The 23,653-nt window shown below is 41.2% G+C and overlaps 1 protein-coding gene across 3 annotated transcripts in view; it reads left to right on the top strand.

Moving 5' to 3' along the window:
* Window positions 1-23,653, top strand: part of DDR2 (discoidin domain receptor tyrosine kinase 2) — a 160,750-nt gene that overhangs the window by 111,917 nt on the left and 25,180 nt on the right. For all 3 annotated transcript variants that reach the window (XM_033855804.2, XM_033855797.2, XM_019931981.3), the window contains 6 exons: window positions 10,904-11,006; window positions 12,493-12,724; window positions 13,038-13,185; window positions 13,576-13,681; window positions 17,690-17,873; window positions 23,070-23,313. In XM_033855804.2, the coding sequence (XP_033711695.1) occupies window positions 10,904-11,006; window positions 12,493-12,724; window positions 13,038-13,185; window positions 13,576-13,681; window positions 17,690-17,873; window positions 23,070-23,313 (1,017 nt within the window). The remainder of the gene's footprint in view (window positions 1-10,903; window positions 11,007-12,492; window positions 12,725-13,037; window positions 13,186-13,575; window positions 13,682-17,689; window positions 17,874-23,069; window positions 23,314-23,653) is intronic.

Here is a 23,653-nt window from a genome sequence, read left to right as displayed (position 1 = left end):
CCCTATATCCATCTCCAGGCAGAGGTTCAGAGACCCTGCTCTTGACTCAGGGAGAGCCCTTGTAGTTTTCGTCAATGTTGTTGCCACTCTGCTGTCTACACACAATGGGCTTAAACCCTTCTGTGTGATGCTTCGGTGTGATGGAAGGGCTGGAGGGGATGAGGAAGAGGGGAGCTCTGACACATTTGCATTTTTTTATGTGGAGAGCTGAACCCTCATCTTCTCCCCCAGTTCCTCTAATTATCAAACTTGATTGTGCATCAGAGTCACCTGGAGGGCTGGTGACACCATACTTTGCTGGGCCCCATCCCCAGAGTGTCTGATCCAGTAGGACTGGGATGGGGACTGAGAATTTGCATTTCTACCACGTTCCTGGGTGATGGTGATGCTGCTGGTCCTGGGAGCATACTTTGAGGACCGTGGCTCTAACACAACGATAGATAAGGAGAACAGAGCCTTCGGGAGGGAGTTGATACTCCTTTACACCCAGGAGAGTATCCTATGTGGGATCTCGGTGTCTCTCTCTCCCTCTTTCTCTGTTAACTAGGGTAAGTTCTTGTAAGACTTTAGTTAGAACACAAAATAGAAAGGATCCCTGAGCCCGGGAAATGTAATGGAACTGAAATGTTCCATGAAGCAGTTATAGCAGCAGCATCTCTGTTGAAACTTCTTGGTTGCTGTTCCCAGGATAAGCAGCGCCTTGGTGGGGAAGTTCTTTGCAACAATGTCATGATTCACCCCATGCGACCCTCCTTCCCCATTTCTAGTTTACTTTAGATGTTCCAGGAAGCAGTTCTCATTACATTCATGGCTCAGTGACTAGAGATACATGATAGCCAGGAATGAAAGCCCAGTGGGACTGTGAATGAGGATTTCTCCGGTTGTCTGGCAGAGTCCCAGAGGATCATCCTGGATCCAGGCTGGGAGGGATCTGGGAGCCGTGTGGCCGCACAGCAGAATCACCCGGGAGACTTTAGAAATATGTAGGTTCCTGGGCTCAGCTTCAGATATGCCAAAAACAGATCTCTAAGACGAGGCTCCTAAATATGTATTCTAGAACCTTCCCAAGAGATCCTAAAGTAATTGGTCCATGGACTGGCTTTTGAGAACCATTGCCTTAGAGGACGTCTCCTCTGACTCCCTTGTTCCCCTCAGGAAGAAACTGAGATCTAAAGAGGGTGTGTGGAGTTTGCTCAGATCCCACATGGTTTAAATCAGGGGTCCCCAACCCCCAAGCCTCGGACCGGCACCGGTCCGTGGCCTGTTAGGAACCGGGCCGCACAGCAGGGGGTGAGCAGTGGGTGAGCAAAGCTTCATCTGCCGCTCCCCATCGCTCCCCGTTGCTCGCATTACTGCCCGAACCATTGGTCGCATTACCGCCTGAACCATTCCCCCATATCCCCCACGCCCCACCCCCTCCCTGCCCCTCATCCATGGAAAAATTGTCTTCCATCAAACCGGTCCCTGGTGCCAAGAATGTTGGGGACCGCTGGTTTAAGTGGTAGAGCCAGGAATGAATTTGAAATCACTTGATTTTCAGAGGTTGTATAGTTTAGTGAGGTCACAGCCTCTAGAGTTAGATTCTAATCTGAGTTAGTAAGGTCTTGGGCAGTTATTTAAACTCTTACCAGTAAAATGGGTAATAAGTGGGAAACTTGAAATAATGAGTGACAAAATGCTTATCTCGTTGCCTGCACTTGATAAATGCTTCTAAATGGAGGCTATTCTTACCATATTTCATCGAATTTAAGAAACTTCTGACTCTAAGATGTATCATTACTTTCTGTGCCTCTAAGGAAAAAAACAAAACAAAACTATCTATGACTCACTGTTTGCTTGCAAGAGGCACTCAGATTTGTAGAGATGTTAACATGTGGGGAAAAAAAAGGGAAATGTGGTATTCCAATTCTCTTTCCTCCACCCTACGAAGGTTATTATGTTATTAAATTAAATACTTCAACAATAAATGCAGATTTCTGGAGAAGAAGCACACAGCGTTCTAGAAGAACAGCAAAGAGGCCAGCATGGCTGACGGGAAGGGTAGGGTGGAAATGAGGTCCAGGACACTCAGGGCACAGATGATGTGGAAGGTTTTTGAATTTTATTATGAGTGAGATGGGAAGTTAATGGAGTGCTTTGAGCAGAAGAGTTACATGACCTGATTTTCATTTTAGTAGATACATGGGACAAAAGCAGGCCGGGAAGAGGTTCTTGTTCTCTTCTTGGTGATAGGGGACAGTGAATTGGCCTAGATTGGTAGCACGATATTTGTAAAAGGTAGGTGGGATACAGGAATATTTTTAGAGTAGCTAATAGGATTTACTATTACCTGATGGACTGGATATGAAGTATGAAAGGAGTCAAGGATGGGCCTCAAGATCTTTGGCTCAAGTCATTGGAAGAATGGAGTTGGCTGAAATGGAAAAAGCTAGGGAATGAGTTTTGTAGGGAGACTATATTTTACTCAACTTTCTTCTTATTCCTGATCTATATCTATCTCAAAGGTTTACCTTCTGTTTTCGATAATTTTTTTTTTTTTTTTCCCAGTACGCAGGCCTCTCACTGTTGTGGCCTCTCCCGTTGCGGAGCACAGGCTCCAGACTCACAGGCTCAGCGGCCATGGCTCACGGGCCCAGCCGCTCCGCGGCATGTGGGATCCTCCCGGACCGGGGCACGAACCCGCATCCCCTGCATCGGCAGGCCGACTCTTAACCAGTGCACCACCAGGGAAGCCCTCGATAAATGTTTTTTAAGCACCTATTCTCTCCCCTGATGTGCAATGAGAAATAAAAGAAATAAAAACAAACAAGATACAGTCCTTTTATTTTTCCCTCCAAAAGTTTGGCATCTGTAGGGGAGATAGGACTCAGAAATAATTATATTACATAGCAGTCTGTACCTACTGCTATAACAGAGATGTTGAAAATGTCAGAAATCAGAGGAAGGAGAAATTTATTGGAAGTGGTACTATCCTCCCTCAGAAATGCTTGCTTTAGTTGAGTATGAGTTCATTAGCCTGCAAAGGGAGGGTGCTAGATAATAACTTAGGTTAGTCTTTCCACTGCAGGTGCACTGACCTTGCTGTACCTCCAGCAGCCAAGAACGCTCTTTCCTTGCATTTCCTGTGCCCTTTACACGAAGCATGTTCCTCTCTGGAGTCACCTGGCTTGCTGTCTTCCTTCACTGAGCTCTCTGCTCAGTCAGCTTATCTCAGAGGTCTTCCTGATCTCTTTAGTTAAAAGAGAACCTATTCCCTTTCTATACTTTATTTTCTTCACAGCATTTACCATCTCCTCCCCTACTAAATTTTTATTTGCCTTTTGTCTTCTCTCCCACCCTAGAATGTAAACTCTGTGACGAAAGGCACTTTGCTTTGTTTGCTGTTGTAACCCCATAAAGATCCCCCCAATCATTGGGTGAATGAATTAATAACAATAGGATATTTTTAAAACCATGGATTTAGTAAGCAACAAGCAAACAAGTAGATTATCATGCTGTGGGTGATGTTGAGATTGGACTGGATTCGGGAACGACCTTTGGTTTCGGAAGGGATGGAGGGTGCCAGAGAGCAGCTCGCTTACTGATCAGCTGAGCTGCCATCAGCATCCTGTCATCTTGGGAGAGACAGCTTTCCTCAGGTCATTCTTTTGGCTAAACCAGAGCAGGGCAGTCTGGTGCACTGGGACAAACTTTGTGTTAGGACTCAGAGATGTGATCTAAGTCAAACCCCTATCGTTTAATAGCCATGGGACTTCAGCTGGTTTCCTCATATACAATTTGAAAATAATAATACATGCCCTCCCTCCCACATCGGGTTACTGGGTGGGTAGAAAACAGGTAGGCGGGCTTCCCTGATGGAGCAGTGGTTAGGAATCCGCCTGCAATGCAGGGGACACGGGTTCGAGCCCTGGTCCGGGAAGATCCCACATGCCGCAGAGCAACTAAGCCCGTGCACCACAACTACTGCAGCCCGCGCACCTAGAGCCCATGCCCCGCAACAAGAGAAGCCTCCGCAACAAGAAAAGCCACCACAACAAGAAGCCCGCGCACCACAATGCAGAGTAGCCCCTGCTCACCGCAACTAGAGAAAGCTCGCGCATAGCAATGAAGACCCAATGCAGCCAAAAATAAATAAATAAATTTATTTTTTAAAAAGTCATTATAAATATTGGCTATATTCCCTGTGCTGTAAAATTTAGAAAAAGAGGTAGGCAGTTGGACAGCACTTTTCAAATTGTGAAGAATTGTATTTTAGGGGTCAAGATGGCAACTGGGGGCACTATGACATGGCTGATAGCCAAAAGAGCCAGGAATGTCTGCCGTGGCGAGCCAGGCCCCCTCCCCAGGATGTCCCTAGGGAAATATACACACAGGGGACAGTGGCAAAGGGAAGGCAAAGTTCTACTTTATTAGTAGCTGGGCTTGTGTCCTAAATGCCAATGCAGGTGCTCTGGTAAACTGGACTGGGGCATGTAGCAGGTGGGTTAAAGGCCTCCAGAAGCCTCTCCTTGCCCATTAAGTCACTGATGCTAATGACTAAAACACTTAGCACATGCAACAACATGTAGGAAAAACTTTGAGGAGGGGACCAGAGCAGACCTTTAGTCAGGGCGTGGCCTTTGCTGCCTGATGGGATGAAGCAGAAGAGAGGACAGTGCCCTGTCTGTGACTTTGAAACATACATTGACCTCACTCATTGGTAATTTTGGCCTCATTGGGATCCTGTATTAGTATTTCCTCATCCTTACTCCTCCCTTCAATTTCATGTTCCAGAGTCTTCAGATTTTGAGACTCTGATGCTTCATTCCTGAACCTCCCAGATTCAAGCATAATGATTATCTGCAGAACCAATCACCTCTGATGGAGAAATTATGTATTTGACAAGAATAGGCAAAATGATACTTTCAAATCTGACTTGGAAAATGCAGTGGACAGTAACATAGAAGAGTTTCAGTTGGGTATATGGCCATGTTTCTTGTCAAAGCTGCCTGTATATGGTTTTGCTTAATCATACTGTTTCTTAAAGTGTCAGCTGGCCCTTGACTCAGAGTCATCCTCCCCTTTCCTAGGGTTGGACAAGAATCCGGGAACTTTTCTGGGTGTGATACGGACGGAAGGGCTTCTTGCCTTCAGCTTGTCATGATTATAGTGGATATCCTTATTCTCCAAGCCCTCCATGTTCCTCAGGGACAGCAGTTTGGCTGTTTCTGTGCCAAGCCTGGGCACGATGCTCACATGAAACCATTTTCCCTTTGATGTTTTGCTACCTCTCCAGGGAACTTCTAGGAAAGGAGCTTGGTTCCTGTTAGCCCTGTAAGTTGCCTACCTTTGTCTTCTTCTAGCCTAGGGAAACCTCACCCATCTTCCTGCCGCCTCTACTTCATCCTACGGTCGCTTAATGAGGGCAGGCTTTCCAGGAAGCCATTAGTCTTCAAGCAGTTTCTTATTTCTGCCCAGTAAACATAAATCTCCCATGGGACAAAGGAACAGGAAGGCTTTGGCGATCAGCTTTGGAAAGGGGCGTGAAAATAGACAAATAAAAATCTCAATATATTATTCTACCCCAGAGGTTACTTTTTGAAAAACAGCTTCACTGACATATAATTGACATACAATAAACTACACACATTAAAAATGCACAATTTGGGCTTCCCTGGTGGCGCAGTGGTTGAAAGTCCACCTGCCAATGCAGGGGACACGGGTTCGTGCCCCGGTCTGGGAAGATCCCACATGCCGCGGAGCGGCTGGGCCCGTGAGCCATGGCCGCTGAGCCTGCGCGTCCGGAGCCTGTGCTCTGCAACGGGAGAGGCCACAACAGTGAGAGGCCCGCGTACCGCAAAAAAAAAAAAAAAAAAGCAGCACAATTTGATCTGTTTTGACATGTGTATAAACCTGTGAAATCATCACCATAATCAAGATTAAGACCATATTCGTCACTGTCAAAAGTTTCTTTGTGTCCTCTTGTAATTCCTTCTGCCCACTCCTTCCTTCCCTAGGTAATCACTGGTCTACTTTCTGTCACTGTAGATTGACTTGTTTTCATTTTCTAGAATTGTATAATATACAATATAAATGGACGCATACGGTATATACTCTTTTTGCCTGGTTCATGCTCTTCTATCCCTCAGCACAATTATTTTGAAATTTATCTGTGTTGTAGCATGTATCAATAGAGCATTATTTTTTATTACTGAGTAGCAGAGATGGGACTAGGGTGAGGCAAGGGAGGTGCCTAGGGTGCAAAGTGCAAGCTGGTGCTCACCCTCGGGATCCTGCAAAGGCAGCACTGGGACTTCCATGACCCTGGGAGTGGGCACCTCCTTGTATTTTGCACCCTAAACACCTCACTTGCTTCGTTCTAATCCCAGTCCTGCTGAGTAGCATTTCACTGCACGGATATATCGCAATTTGTTTATCCATTTACCTGTTGATGACATATGATTGTTTCCCAATTTGCATTGTCTGTTACAAATAAAGCTGTTAAGGACACTCCTAAGCCTTTGTATGGACTTACACTTTTATTTCTTTTGGACAAATGCCTAGGAGTGAGTGGCTGCAGGACAGAATCAGTGTATAGATATATGGGTCTACTTCTGGACTTTCTCCTGTTTCTTCGGTATGTTTGTTTATCTTATACCAACATCCCACTGTCTTGATTTCTGTAGTTTTATAATGTTTTAAAATCTGATGTTAGTTCTTCCTCTTTGATCTTCTTTTTCAAAGTTGTTTTGACTATTCTGGGATCTTTGCTCTTCCATATGATTTTTAGAATCAATTTGTTCGTTTATACAAAAATGCCTGCTGAGACTTTGATTGGGTAGAATGGACATCTTAATAGTATTGATTCTTTTGGCCCATGAACTTGTAGTATATTATCTCCACTTATTTAGATCTTTAATTTCTTTTTGCAGTGTTGGGTAGTTTTTAGTACACAGGGCTTTCACATTTTTTGTCTTGTTTATCCTTAAGTATTTTGTAATTTTTGATGCTACTGTAACTTGTAATTGTTCACTGCTAGTTTATAGAAACACAGCTGATTGTTGTATATTGATCTTATGTCCTGAAACCTTATTAAACTCATCTTTTAGTTCTAGTAGTAGCTTTTTTGTAGATTTCATCTGATTTCTTACATAACTGATACTGTTATCTGCAATTAAAGGCAGTTTTATGTCTTCCTTTCCGATATGGGTGCCTTTTACTATTTTTTTCCTTGCCTTATTGCTTTATCTGGAAATTCCAATATAATTTTTAAAATTGAGTTATAATTGACATATAACAGTGTACTAGTTTCAGGTATATAACATATTGATCCTATATTTGTATATATTGAGATATGGTCACCATAATAAGTCTAAGTTAACATCTATCACCATACATAGTTACAAAAATAATTTTTTCTTGTGATGAGAACTTTTAAAATCTACTCTCTTTGTAACTTTCAAATATGCGATACAGATTATTAAGTCCCATGCTGTACATTGCATCCCTGTGACTTACTTATTTTGTAACTGGAAGTTTGTCCCTTTTGATCCCCTATACCCATTTGGCTCAACCAATCTGTTCTCTGTATATATGAGCTTTTTTTTTTTTTTTTTTGGTTTTTTTTTTTTAGATTCCACATATAAGTGAAATCATATGATATTTGTCTTTCTCTGTCTGACTTATTTCACTTAGCACAATGCCCTCAAGATCCATCCATGTGGTCACAAATGGCAAGATTTCATTCTTTTTTATGGTTAAATAAACCATATATATGGTATGTATGTGTATATATATCACATCTTCTTTATCCATTCATCCATCAATGGACACTTAGGATGTTCCATAACTTAGCTATTGTAAATAATGCTGCAGTAAACATGGGGGTGCATATATCATTTTGAGTAGTGTTTTCATTTTCTTCAGATAAATACCCAGAAGTGGAATTGCTGGATTACATGGTAATTCTATTTTTAATTTTTTGAGGAACCTCCATATCATTTTCCATGGTCACTGCACCAACCTACATTTCCACCAACAGTGCACAAGCATTCCCTTTTCTACGCATCCTTGCCAATACTTGTAATTTCTGATCTTTTTGATAATAGCCGTTCTAACAGATGTGTGCTATCTTGCTGTGGTTTTGATATGCATTTCCTTGATGATTAGTGATGTTAAGCTCTTTTCATGTACCTGTTGGCCTTCTATATGTCTTCTTTGGAAAGAAGTTAGTTGAGGAATAATTGAAATCTCCAGCTATAATTGTGGATTTGTCCATTATTTTGTATTTTTTTTTTGCTTCATTTGTTGTGAAACTCTGTTATTAGATACATAAGTATTTAGGACTGTCCTGTATTCTTGATGAACTAGCCCCTGTATCACTGTGAAATCCCATCTTTATTCCTTGTCTTGAAATTTTTTGTGTCTGGTATTAATATAACCACTTCGCCTTTCATTTGATTAAGTTTTTGTAGTATGTTTTTTTCCATATTTTCTTGTGACTTATCTGTGTTTTTATATTTAAAGTGTGTTTCTCATACACCATGTGTAGTTTAAACTTGCTTTTTTAAAAAAATCCAGTCTGACAATCTCTACTTTCTAATTAAGGTATGTAGACCATTTATATTTAATGGGAGTATTTATATGATTAACTTAAAATCTATATTCTTGCTATTTGTTTTATATTTGTCCTGTGCTCTTTGTTTCCTTTTCTTCTGCCTTCTTTTCAATTAATTGAATTTTTATGATTCTGTTTTATCTTTTCTTGACTTATTAGCTATAAGTCTTTTAAAAAATATTATTTTTGTGCTTGCTTTAGCGTTTGCAGTATACATCTTTAGCTAAAGTCTATCTTCAAATGACATTATACCACTTCACATAGAGTATAAGAACCTTTCAACAAGATAACTTCCATTTTTCCCTTTAAGCCTTTATGCTATCGTTGTCATGCATTTTACTTTTGTGTATGTTGTAAACACCACAATATGTTGTTATTTTTGTTTAAGTAGCCAATTACCACTTACAGATATAAATAACATTAAAAATCATCTTATATATTTACCATGTAATTGCCATTTTGGGAAATTTGCTGTCGTCTTTATCTTTGGTCCTCGGTGCATAATGTGTCCTTTTCCTCTAGATGGTTTTAAAATTTTCTCTTTATTATCTGCTCTAAGCAATTGGATTATGATATACTGTAGTGTCGTTTTCTTCATGTTTCTTGTGCTTCAGGTTGTTAAGTTTCTTGGGTTTATAATTTTCATCAAATTAAAACAATTTTCCACCATTTTTTTTTTTTTTTTTTTTTTTTTGTGGTACGCGGGCCTCTCACTGCTGTGGCCTCTCCCGTTGCGGAGCACAGGCTCCGGACGTGCAGGCCCAGCGGCCATGGCTCACGGGCCCAGCCGCTCCGCGACATGTGGGATCCTCCCGGACCGGGGCACGAACCCGCGTCCCCTGCGTCAGCAGGCGGACTCTCAACCACTGCGCCACCAGGGAAGCCCACCATGTTTTATTCAAATAATTTTCTGTCTTTCTCCCTCCTCTTTTTCAAGGTATCCATTTACATGTATATCTAGATGTTTGAAATTGTTTCACATCTTACTAATGTTCTGCTTTTTGTTTATTGATTTATTGACTGATTCTCTTTTCGTTCATTGTTTCATTTTGGATAGTTTCTATAGTTGTCTTTATGTTCCTATTTTTTTTCCTCCAATATGTAATCTGCTTTTAATCCCATACAGTGTATTTCATCTCACACATTCAAGTTTTATCTCTAGAAATTTGACTTACCTCTTTTCTCTATCCTCTATAGCTCCCCTTATATTTCTGAACATATGCAACACAGTTATAATTATTTTGGTGTTCTTCTTTTCTAATTTAACTTCTATATTAATTCTGAATCAGTTTCAAGTGATTTATTTATTTTTCTTATTATAGGTTCTATCTCTCTGCTTCTCTTAAAGGCTGGTATTATTATTTTTTTTTTTGGCATGGGACATATCTGTACTAAAAAATTATTCATTGTTATTTAAATTTAGCCAGGGATCCTGTATTTTATTGGCAATCCTATGTCCTGAGAGCTCTAGTCCCCTTGACCTCTACAGACTCTTACCTTTGTCTTCTGAGCTCAGGGAATTCTCCAGCCTCTGCCGGAGTTTTCACTCACTGTGCTACAGCCTGGACGTTCTCTCATGGAAGTAAGCTTTTGCAGTTGTAGGCTTCATCTTCTTTGTTTCCTGTCTCTCAGGGATTGCTGCCCTTTGTTGTCTGATATTCATTATGTTGAAATCCAATTTTTCATATACTATTCCTGTTTTCTGGTTGTTTCACCCAGGAGAATAAATCTGGTCTTTATTACTCTATCTTGGATGGAGGAGGAAGTCCAATTCCAGAGGTTATTATTTTTAGCCAGAGTCTAAAACATGGTACCAATGGGGGCCAAAGCTGAGTGTTCAGTACCTTTATAGGAGAGGGTTTTTTTTAGCTCTGCTCCATAGTTTCATGAAATCAGCTATCTAGGAAAAGAAAATGCTATGGATCATAAAAGGTACCTAGTGATTATGAGGACGGCTCACCACTGTTGGGAAACTGATTAGCAATGCATGTCTGCTAATAAGGAAATGGGGATGGGCCATAGAGTTATTACCAAATAAAAGAATAAATCAGCACATAACAGTATTGTCAGAGTTTGGACCAAAAGATAAAGTTAGCTGAGGTTCAAATGCTTGGAAAATTGAACACTAATAAGTTTGGAGGCAGGGCCAGGAAGAAAAGGCTGAGAGAGTCATAGCGGTCAAACTGGGGTCATAGAGGGGCCTAGTCCCTCTTTCCTGTCTAATAATCAATTGCATTCTAGCTGGGGGTCTCTGAAAATAAAATAAAAGGATTTCCTCTCTCTTCTCTTTGGTTTCTCTTGGTTTAGCCATATGCCGCTATCCTCTGGGCATGTCGGGAGGCCACATTCCAGATGAAGACATCACAGCTTCCAGTCAATGGTCAGAGTCCACAGCTGCCAAATATGGAAGGTGAGAATGGATGCCTCAAGAACACCCGAGTTCTGGGTTGGACAGAATTACTGACTCAAGGTCTAAGGAAGAAGCGTGGTACTTGGTGGGAGCTGGTGGGAATGGGGGAAGGACATCAAAGTGGACCTGCTCTGCATGTTTTCAGGTAGAGAATTTGGGGCCCGGCAGCACGTGCTGGTCTAGCAACCTCACCCTAACCACAGGGGCCCTAGAGCCACACCACCCACAGCAGATCGGCTTATTGATATGCAGTGCACTTTCTTTATCTTACGGTCTCACCATGAGCTACTGCAGGAAGTGGACTACAGTGGTACCTATGAAAAAGTGCAGATTAGGTAGGTCACTGAGAGTTAGGAGACATGGCCCTCTTCTCAGTGGGTGTTTGTGAAACATCAATCACAGTGCAAGGCATCAAGGCCTTAAATAGACATTGAGGCATCCAACAAATTCTTCCCTCCTCTCAAGGATACCTCACATAGAAGGGCCACCCTCATCCATAAACAGAGTATGTTGGGTTTCTTGTGGTCTAATATCGGGGGTCCTTTAAAGCAATAAACTATTGCTTGTCAAAAATTATTGTCAAAAACTATTCAGCTTGTTAAGAAGTAACCTTCTTCCTGGAATCTAGTTCTTTTGGTGTAAAGCATTGATTTCTGTTAAAATGGAATCATCCATAGGAAAAGCAACCCTGTAAACCTTCTCCATGATTTCTGTCTTAGTGTATGCAAGATTAGAGTGATGTTTGGTGGGGTTGGAAGGGAGCAACAATGAGCAGGTGCCATCTGTGAGAGAAGGCACATTCCAGGGAAGAGGGAAAGGGGTAAGAGGGTCCCAAAATAAGCCTTATAATGATTTCACAGTTTTGTTTGTGGGTAGCTCAGCCTGGAGGTAGTAAAATGAAACCGGATTATTTACTATTCCCTGACATACTCTTACCCCTCACTTTCACCATAGGTTTCCATGGCTTTTTGCTGAGCTGCCATGCTCACCCTGCTGGTTAAAATTCCACTACATTACACAACCCACACTGCAGGTCTTATGATTCCTCCCTCCCCACTCTTATAACTTGATATCCAGGCAAGGAGTGGTTAGCCTTGTTATGCTGAGACTGAAAATGGGGGCTGGGGGTGAGGGTGGTAAAATAACTCAGTGGGGAATAGAGGGTAGGAAGGGTTTCACTGCATGGGACCTCCCTTGAGATCACTAAATCAGGATGGGAAATAAAGGCTCCATGTCATCTGAAGGCTTCTAGCTCCCTGGTGGTGACTGTCTTTCTGGGTTTCATGGTGCCCCAGGAAGAGGGAACTGACCACAAGTGGGTACTGTGGTGACAGTCAGACTGGTAGGGAGAGCCCAAAAAGTCCATCTGGACTGGACTCCCAGCCTGCTGTCTCTCTTCAGCACTGGGCAGCTGCTTGCTGGGGACTGGTAAATAACTCTGTGGTTTCGTGGTTCCTTCCTCTACCCCCAACCCTCGTCAACCAAGGCTGGACTCAGAAGAAGGGGACGGAGCCTGGTGTCCTGAGATTCCAGTGGAACCTGATGACCTGAAGGAGTTTCTTCAGATTGACTTGCACACCCTGCACTTTATCACTCTGGTGGGGACCCAGGGGCGCCATGCAGGGGGCCATGGCATTGAGTTTGCCCCCATGTACAAGATCAATTACAGTCGGGATGGCACTCGCTGGATCTCTTGGCGGAACCGGCATGGGAAACAGGTGAGAAGAAGACACATTCAGACCCTGGGATGTCTGGGACCATATTTTGACTTGGGCTAGAAGAGGAAGTACACAGGTTGTCTATGTAGGTATGTGTGTCTGCAGACCTGGGATGCCCTTGTAAATGTGTGACCCAAGATGAAGGAGGGTGGGGTGGGGGGCACACATAGGGATATCAAGGCTGCTGAGTGGATACATTCTGCTCCTTGAATTAAAAGGAGAGGTTCCATCAAAGAGATTATGACTTGGGGAATGAAGAAGGGTCAGCATAACTTCATAGCATCTTCTCACTCTTTCTTTTATCTCTTCTCAGGTGCTGGATGGAAATAGTAACCCCTATGACATTTTCCTAAAGGACTTGGAGCCACCCATTGTGGCCAGATTTGTCCGCTTTATCCCAGTCACTGATCACTCCATGAATGTGTGCATGAGGGTGGAGCTTTATGGCTGTGTCTGGCTAGGTAGGTCTCTAGAGAGAGCGTGTAGACCTTATTAAAAACCCCGGCCCCTGGGAAATAAAGGCAATCAAATCAGAAAGAGGAATTACTTTCACCAAGAATTTCACTGGAATTACTAATCACCAAGAAGTGATCCCTTTTGGTTAGAGTAAAGAAAGGAATATTATTCATCCACCCAGGACTTGGTGCCCCACACCTGGCATACTGCATTCCAAGTCACTTTGCTGACTGCTGCTGAGGAGTACTCCCTGTGTGCCCAGATTGAGTCCTAGGTGGACACATTGCTCAAGATTGCAGTCTTGAAGCCTCAGGTAGTTCCCTGGGATAGTTGTTCTGAGCAGCAGGTGCATCTCCTTCCCAAAGGCACTGACACGTCTGTGTTTCCTTTGGCAGATGGCTTGGTGTCTTATAATGCTCCAGCTGGACAGCAGTTTGTACTACCAGGAGGCTCCATCATTTATCTGAACGATTCTGTCTATGATGGGGCCGTTGGGTACAGGTAAATTCTGTATTGTTCTGGGAACAATAATCAATGACTCAATCAGTCAACTAGCCAATGTTTATTTAGCCCTTATACTAGGCATTGTGAGATAAATTTAGACGAAGTAAAATATGTAGTCTTTATTTGGAAGGAACTAAGAGCCTAGTTTGGGAAGACAAAGTAATCAGAAGGAAAACAACAAATTATACAAAGTAAGGGCTAAACTTTGTGGTATGGCTCTAAGTACGGTAGCCATAATTTTTGACCCTCAAAACAAGATGTGTGGTCTGACAAAAATAATAGCCTACTTATGGAAACAAAGGGACAGAAGATTTGAAGTTACAAGTATAATAAACTGGACAGGTAAAGAAGTTCAGAAAGAATGAACCCCAGAAATGTAAATGCTTTAGAAATTGTGAAAAGAAGGAGACTATTAAGGCTTACAATAGACAAGAAAAGATTCTAGGATGAGATGATAATTGGAGCAGAGGAGGTAGGTAGAGGGGAGCAGAAGAAGGGAATCAGGGATGAGGACCAGAATGGCCTGACTATAGCAAAAGCTAGAACTGGGAACAGCAGAAGGGCCAATGGATACATGAAATGAACCAAGGGAGGGCCATGGTGAAGTATGTTCAGATACAGAATGAACTTAGGGTTGGATAAGAGATGTTCCCACCTATCCCAATTCACTCCAAGTCTTGCCGTTCTTCTTCTACCCCACTTCAACACTTTTCTCTCTTAGGTTAATCTTTGTCTGCAAAGATTGAGCCTGGCAGAGAAGTTAGACCATAGTGAAGTCCACACCAGATGGTGGAGGTTGCTGGTGGTTGAGAGAGAGATTATTGAGTCTCAGGAAGAGGAGTGTGGAATTACAGCACTTCCATTGTCTTGGGTGTGAAGAATAAACTGCTGCCCTCCAGCTTCCATGCCTTGTGTGAAGCTTCCATGCCCCACTCATCCAGTCTTCTATTACTAATCACTTCCTCTCCATCTGCTTAGTCACTGTTCTTCCCCTTTTACATAATCTGTCTTGGCATCATTTCACTTAGCCACACCCAACTGCCATCAACTCAAGGCACAGAGGAAATCAGAGGTCAATTGAATTCAGTTTAGTTTAGTGAGTGTTTGCTAATCAACTGTTACTATGTGCAAGGAATTTGGTAGGGATTCAAATATAATAAAGTCATTGGTCCTACCTTTAAGAAGCTCACAGTTAGGAATGGGGACTAAACCAGGATATAAATTACTATGATACAAGCATAGGAGTAAGAGATACACAATGAGTGCTTTGGGATTCAAAGAAACAAGGAAGCTATAGAAGGAAAATAGAGCATTGGGAGTGAAAACACCTGGATTCATGTCATAAAATTATTTCTGTTTGCTATGAGGCTGAAGTGATAAAAAAAAAGTATATAAGGAAAGCATTTTGTAGAGATAATGTGCTATATACATGTAAGTTATTATCTGATTGGAGGACCAGTTAAAACATAATAGAATAGAGGAAATCTGAAATGACCCCAAAGGATGGGTAGAACTTTCACAGGCAAAGAATCTTGAAATGGCATTTTAGGCAGAGGGAATACCATGATGACAAAAGAATCATGGTTGTAAAATTTACGGGAATGTCTGGGAAAGATCAGCAGTTTAGTTAACCATGGGCCATATTTATGTAGCAAGGCAGTAGATTAGAAGCATAGCAAGGCGCATTTTGTCATATTTTGGAGGAACTTGAATGTCAGGGCCAGGAAGAAGAGGGGAGGAGGAGTTGTTCTTTACCAACATCATCACCGCAATGTGTCACTGAAGGTTTTTAAAGCTGGGGAAGAGCATGATGGGAGCTGTGCTTCAGACAGATTAATCAAGCTGCATTCAAAGGTTAGATCTGAATAGGAAGGGAGGAGATGAGGGGGACATTTTCTAATTCCAAATTCTGTCAGATGAAAAGAATTAATGACCCAGGCCATAATGCTGACTGTGGGAATGGGAATGAGAAAGATACTCATTTAGGGAATATTTGTAGTCTGATTGGATACAGGGGGCAAGACAGTAATGTGAGAAAAAGAGTTAGATGAAACAATAGTCTAAAACAATGGAGACAACATTTATTCATTCAACAAACATATTTTGAATGCTTATCATGTGCCAGGGACTCTTAGTGGATATGGAAGAGAAGTATAATTGACAGAATTGGGAAACCTAGGTGAAAGACTTAGTTTAGAAAGGGATGATGATGGATTCAGTTTGGAATATAAGTTCAAGGGACTGACAGGACATTCAAATAGAGAAATAAGGCAGGTAACTGGAAATATGCCTCTGGATGAACCCCAGAGGAAAGATAACAAAATAATCACAGAGATTTAGACACAGCCAGCTTCCACCTAATAATTGAGGTCATGAGCTATCTAGCTGGGGGGTGGCTAAGTGATGAGATACAGAGTTACCTAATTCGAGCTCTCAGGAAATAAATAGTCATAGTAGCAAAAGTTACTTATTTAAATTTTAAAAAAATTCTAAAAGTAATATATACTGTTGTAGAAATTCTAACAATTCTAAAGTATATGAAGTAAACAGGGAAAGTTTCTTTCCTTATTGATTAAATTTTGATGAAAGAGAAATTGAATAAGCATTCCTTCTAATTTGTACTGCTTTTCTGAAGACTTTCATGGGGATTTATTTTTCTGGGGATAATGGGAAATATATTCATTGCAAGTAAACTTATGTTCTCCTAGCCTTCTGATCTGTAGAGAGAAGAAAAAGATGGCAAAACCTTGGAAGGGAGATCCAGGCTCTGGTCACTGTGGATAAGGCCAGTCAAATTTTATAATTTGCCAAACATTTTTCAATGAACAAATATATTTAAAAATGTACCTGTAAGGCTGGCATAATCACTCTTAATCCTTTTTTTTTTTTTTGGTAATTCACAAACTTTACATAACATTGGTCTGCCTATAACCTCATGGGTCATATAGATTATTGCTTGAGTGTGAATATCCCAATCTCTTCATTTGGGAGACTCTTGACATATCTTCCAGAGCTCGAGGAGAGAGAAGTTCCACACGATGGGTTCTTGTTCTGTCCCTCCATAAACAGAAGAAAGGAGGTCTCTTTATGTTCTTCACATAGTCAAATTAACATCAATACACATCCATCCCACCCAGCAGTCAGGCTTCTGGCAAACTCAACCATTCAAACAGAGCCTTACACTCGGAAGTGAAAAGGGTGCCAAGCTAGAAAATAAAACGAAATCCAGTGCCTGAGACTCTCATGTGGTCCATGCATTTTACTCCATGAGTAAATTCTTCAAATATAATTCTTCAAATGTATTTAAATTTACTCCATGAGTAAATTTAAATGTATTCTTCAAATGTAATTAAAGTTAAATGTAAATCAGTATTTAAATTTGTTAGAAGTTACTTTTTCCCCCTTTTGTTCGATATCGAATCAAGTTGTTGGAGATGTGGGGTAGAAGAAGGCATGACTGGCTTCCCTGGATTTGATTCACGGAACAATGACAAGATGCAGTCAAAGTAGAGTCAGAAAAGTTTCCAACCAGCTCTGGGACCATTTATTTAGCGATGAGCAAGTGCCACCATCTGCTGTAGTATTTGTTCTATGCATTCATTCATTTACTCCTTAATGGATGAATTAGTCAAATGCATTTGATAATATTGAATCATTATATAAAGACTTGTTAAGTATATAAGAACAGGTAAGGATACAATAGATCATAGAAAGCTTTTCATATAAAATGATTTTAAAAAGGTGTTTCAAAGCTTTGCTATTATAGAGTTAAGCATCAAATAGTTTGTAAAATTCATTTATATGAAATTCTTAGTTCTCCACTGATGCAGGATAAATGAGTCAGTACTACAAAATATATTGGATTTTTCATAATTCTTCAACCTCCGAGATAATCAGCTCTTACAAAACCTGGGGTGAAGAAACTGGGTAAAAGCTCTTCCATGAATATGTAATTAACTCCAGGTTCCTCTCTCCCTTTTCCTTCTCCTCTTTTGGCTTGAGCAGCATGACTGAAGGGCTGGGCCAATTGACCGATGGGGTGTCTGGCCTGGATGATTTCACCCAGACCCATGAGTACCATGTGTGGCCAGGCTATGACTACGTGGGCTGGAGAAATGAGAGTGCCACCAATGGTTACATCGAGATCATGTTTGAGTTTGACCGCATCAGGAATTTTACTACTATGAAGGTCAGTGGAGTTAGGCGTAGAAGCCAAAATCATGGTGTAGGGAAAAAGCATGCTGGAAAGAACCCTAGGGTGGTACCAGCAGAAGGGCATTCAAGCACATATTCTGCTGCTAACTAGCTGCACGCATTTCTTGAGTCACTTCATCTGTCTGGGCTTGTTTCTTCATTTGTAAATAAGGATGTTAGATTAGGTCACTGTTTCACAATGTATTTGGCTGTTGTTGTTGTCTCAACACCAGAGTGGACATATCCGTTATGCAAAGTGGGCACAGTGTCTGGGACCCACGATACTTGTAAGGCCCATGGAAATGGGCCTTTAACTTCTTTTACTGTCAGAATAAAAGAAAAGAGCCTTAACGTTGAAAGTTTTTACCTTTTTAACAAAACAGTTGTAAAATATAACTTTAACATATTTTCTGTGGAGGGAGTGGCCCACAAAGGCAGTAGTGATGAGGGCCCTTGGAAGTCATTCCATGGCCCCACCCAGCCCTCTGCAGGGAGGGGACACACTCTTACCAGTAAGCGTGTCTCATTGCAGCTCTGATTCTCAATGGAAGAAGAAGGAGCTTTGTATTTTGAACCACTTCCCATCCCTGAGTGTTTCCTCCATGCCCACAGCACTAAGAAATCACGACAGAAGATCCCATACTGTTCTGTTCCCAGAGTTCTTTGTTTCCTATCTATTATCATTTATCTGTCTATGTGTCTGGTTCTCTTACTAGACCTCAAGCTCCTTCTCAGACTCTGCTTTCTGGTCTTTGTACCCAAGCGTCTGACACTTAATATATACAGGCTCAATAAATGTTTGCAAGTGAACAAATGATATACTTTATTGCCTACTCTAGCCATTTATGGTTATAAATATCTCTGCCACCTGGGGTAGAAGGAGGAGGAGATATGATGAACATCAGTAAGACACTGAGAATATAATAGTATTTTCCTAACTATAAACAGAAACTTGAAGAAGGACTGGGGCCAGGCAGGAGGAATCACTGTGACTCCTGGCTGGGCCACCATCCGGATTCTAGACCTCAGGCCCAGGGTTTCAGTTTGTCTTCTCTGTGGGACCTCCGTGACTCTTTGCCCAGTCAGAAGAGTTGGTTATCCAATGAGTGAGATTCAAGGGTGAAATGAGGTGGTTTTTCTAAGGCCTCAAATGTAAATTATTAGGTTTTTGGGTTTGTTTTTTCTGAAACACCATCACCCAGAAATCTGTATTAAAATGCAAGTATTTTACCTCAGGGAGAGTAAAACAATAAAAAAAAATTAATGTCTTAAATGCAATAGCAGAAGTTATTTTATCAGTTAACTATTACAGAGTAGTTAAGAGTGAGTAGGTAAATTTCATTGAGTACTTGGATGGAAGCTGAAAGACCTGGGAGAAGCCCAGACTGGGTGTGCTCTGGAGAGAGGTAAGTGCAGACCATGAGAAGAACTGGAGGGGGGGACTTAAGGCCTGATTTCCATTTTCTCTGGGGTAGGGCCTTTCAGGAGAGCCTACCCTGGATGTAAGGGTTGAGGACCTTTCCGTTGGTATGGTGAGTTCCCTGATACTTAGCTCAAATGATAGTTTTTCCTTTTTTCTTACTCAATCCCAAGTATGTTTCAGAGAGAAAGGAATGGAAGAAAAGTCCATGCAAAAAGTGACCAGATTAGACGTTAAACCTGAATTCTAGGTTCTGGGGGTAAAGAGATGAATAAGAAATGGTCCCTACCTTGGGGCAATTTGCAGTTCAGTGGGGGAAGACACTATTTATTTGCAAAAGAAGGTATGTAGAATGACATGGGGACACTGAAGAAGGGAAACTGTATCATTCCCAATAAATAAAAATTTGTTATTCTTGGCACAAACCTGGAGTCAAAAAGAAAATGCATGTCTACTACATCACTCTCACTTGTTAAGATGATCATATCTCCTAGTTGGATTAATAGCTATTAGTTAAGTGATGAGAACAGAAGGATCAACACATACCCAATCTGCCAGTGTGTTGCTCAAAATGGCTCTTGGGAAGTTGTAAAATGTGTGTGAAATCGTGGGTTAACACATTATTCTTTACAGGTTTATGGGGGGGTGGAGGGAAATATGCCCAGTAACAAGACTATGTACGCTTCAAGGAAAAATTTATTTGTATTGCTGAATAATGTGTATACCCAATATGTACCTATGAACATGTGTATCAATTCATTATAGATCATTGGGAGAATTTCTAGTCACAAAAATAATAAAATGTATTTTAAAGTCCCCATAAAGTTATAATATTTGCTCAATTGACTTTGATCTTCCTGAGTCCCCAGGAGCTCCTGTTTAACTAGTTTATCACAGATCAGAATTATTCAAAAGCATATGTCTGCATTTAGAAGGTGCCAGAAACCTCTCAGGAGCTGACTCAGAGCTAGTCTTCTCAGGACTAGCAGGCCAAGCAGGTGTCTACCATATTTTAATTTTTCTGAGACACATGAAAAGTAAAAGACGACTTTCAGGTCACTGAAGTCTTCTAGAGAGTAGTTTTTTACTTCTTAGGCAAAGTACTGCGTATTTCCCTCCCTGCTCTGATTATAGATAAAATACAGCATCTAAAAGAAAATCAACAACCCAATCCAAAAATGGGCAGAAGATCTAAATAGACATTTCTCCAAAGAAGATATACAGACTGCCAACAAACACATGAAAGAATGCTCAACATCATTAATCATTAGAGAAATGCAAATCAAAATTACAATGAGATATCATCTCACACCAGTCAGAATGGCCATCATCAAAAAATCTAGAAACAATAAATGCTGGAGAGGGTGTGGAGAAAAGGGAACCCTCTTGCACTGTTGGTGGGAATGTAAATTGATACAGCCACTGTGGAGAACAGTATGGAGGTTCCTTAAAAAACTACAAATAGAACTACCATATGACCCAGCAGTCCCACTACTGGGCATATACCCTGAGAAAACCAAAATTCAAAAAGAGTCATGTACCAAAATGTTCATTGCAGCTCTATTTACAATAGCCTGGAGATGGAAACAACCTAAGTGTCCATCATCGGATGAATGGATAAAGAAAATGTGGCACATATATACAATGGAATATTACTCAGCCATAAAAAGAAACGAAATTGAGCTATTTGTAATGAGGTGGATAGACCTAGAGTCTGTCATACAGAGTGAAGTAAGTCAGAAAGAGAAAGACAAATACCATAAACTAGCACATATATATGGAATTTCAGAAAAAAAAAACTGTCATGAAGAACCTAGGGGTAAGACAGGAATAAAGACACAGACCTACTAGAGAATGGACTTGAGGATATGGGGAAGGGGAAGGGTAAGCTGTGACAAAGCGAGAGAGAGGCATGGACATATATACACTACCAAACGTAAGGTAGATAGCTTGTGGGAAGCAGCCGCATAGCACAGGGAGATCAGCTCGGTGCTTTGTGACCGCCTGGAGGGGTGGGATAGGGAGGGTGGGAGTGAGGGAGACGCAAGAGGGAAGAGATATGGGAACATATGTATATGTATAAGTGATTCACTTTGTTATAAAGCAGAAACTAACATACCATTGTAAAGCAGTTATACTCCAATAAAAACAAAACAAAACAAATAAAAAAAGAAAATCAAATCCACAAAGCATTTAGAAAATGAAAAAATTACATATATCAAAACAAATGGGATACATATAAAACCACACAGAATAAAATTCATGGTACTGAATACATTCTTTATTATTTTTTTAAATCTTTATTGTAGTGTAATTGCTTCACAATACTGTGTTAGTTTCTGTTGTACAACAAAGTGAATCAGCCATATGCATACATATATCCCCATATCCCCTCCCTCTTTAGCCTCGCTCCCACCCTCCCTATCCCACCTCTCTAGGTCATTGCAAAGCACTGAGCTGATCTCCCTGTGCTATGCTGCTGCTTCCCACTAGCTGTCTATTTTACATTCGGTAGTGTATATATGTCGATGCTACTCTCACTTTGCCCCCGCTTCCCCCTCCCCCGCCCCCATGTCCTCAAGTCCATTCTCTATGTCTACATCTTTATTCCTGCCCTGCCACTAGGTCCATCAGTCTAACATCAAAGGTAAATGCATAAACCAATTAATTAAAGTCAGAAAACTATAGAAATGATCATAAATCCAAGACCTTATTTTTGGAAAAATAGAAAAAATTTTACTATACAAATCAAGAAAAAATAAATTGAAAGAGATTCTGAAACATATATATTTATATATAAATGCATTTTAAAATATATTCTATTTATTATATAAATATGTTAAGTCCACAGGAGAATGAAATCCTGTGCTATTTACTTGCATTCTAGAAGGATTCCCAAAACATCTGTAGGAAAGATTATTACCTTCCCCACAGGCTACTTATCCAACACTTTGCAGATTTCAAAACATCTGAAAAATGTATTGAAGCTGTAGTTGGTATTTCTTTGATTTTGTTCTTAGCCTTGTTCCATTTACTTGTATTCAATAAACTAGAACTGTTAATTCATCCCAAGGAAGGTACAACAAAAAAGCTACCTTCCTAAAGGCCTTCTTTTCTCATCTCAGAAAATATCTATGAGGAAGATTTGAGGCTCTCATCAGAATGGCTTTACCTAAGCTGAATTTAATTAAGAGAGATAATTAAGTTTTGTGTCTCTGGCTGACAAATGCTAATACCCGGCAATGGAAATGAGATTTCTAAAGAGAAAGATGAAATTATATTGGATTGTGTATTATTTCAGGTTTCTCATCGAAACCTGCTGAAAGAAGTGGACTGGCTTTGGAATGTAAATAGGAGAAAGTAGTTCAGAATAGCTCCATTCTGGGCAGATAGCAACCGTGATTGAGAGGACTAGAGTGGTTGGGTTATAGAGCAGAGAGAGTTCAGGGCAAGGAAGGAACTGAGAGGATGCTGGTCCAGCCCTCATTTAACAGATAAGGACGCTACTCCCAGCAGCATGCAGTGAGGTAGCCAGAGGAGCACAAATGCAAAGAGGTGACTGGGGTAGCAGCCCAGGTTTTATAAGGTATCACTGCCACTGTGAGATTCCTAGAAGGGAAAAACGCAAGACTGCAGAGCACCAATTATTCACCAAGGGTGGTGCTCAGAGAAATTTGGCAGGTCTAAGATCTTACTGGGTTAGGTTGCAGTGTGTCCCTAGTGCCACCCAACAGGGTCACCCTGTCACTCACATGCCTCTTTCTCTGCCAGGTCCACTGCAACAACATGTTTGCCAAAGGAGTGAAGATTTTTAAGGAGGTACAGTGCTACTTTCGCTCTGAAGCCAATGAATGGGAACCTAACGCTGTCTCCTTCCCCCTTGTCCTGGATGACGTCAACCCCAGTGCTCGGTTCGTCACGGTGCCCCTCCACCACCGCATGGCCAGTGCCATCAAGTGCCAATACCATTTTGCTGACACCTGGATGATGTTCAGTGAGATCACCTTCCAATCAGGTTGGGAGCTCGGGGGCCCCTTAGGGAACTGGGAGCAGGGTGGTGAAGGAGGAAGGCAGTGTCCAGAGCTTCTCACTGGCGGGTGTCTGAAAGGAGGACGGTTGTACAGGTGGCTTCTCATGGGTAGATAGAGGGACTCTTTTCTGCGACTAGTGTAGTTGTGGAAGGGTAGGGATGAGGATGTAGAAGTGGACAGAATGTTTACTTGGCTCTCACACATATTTGTCTAAAAGAGATGTAAGATAAAGGATTAAAGAAAATGAGTACAATGTGTTAAAACCTTTATGTAAATCAAGCCAGTTAAGAGGAAGGGCACCTAAACATTATTAAAATATTTAAA

Source organism: Tursiops truncatus, chromosome 1, assembly GCF_011762595.2.
Source record: "Tursiops truncatus isolate mTurTru1 chromosome 1, mTurTru1.mat.Y, whole genome shotgun sequence".
In the NCBI taxonomy this organism is placed as follows: domain Eukaryota; kingdom Metazoa; phylum Chordata; class Mammalia; order Artiodactyla; family Delphinidae; genus Tursiops; species Tursiops truncatus.
The sequence above is the reverse complement of the archived record's forward strand: the minus strand, read 5'-3'. Positions and strand labels throughout refer to the sequence as shown.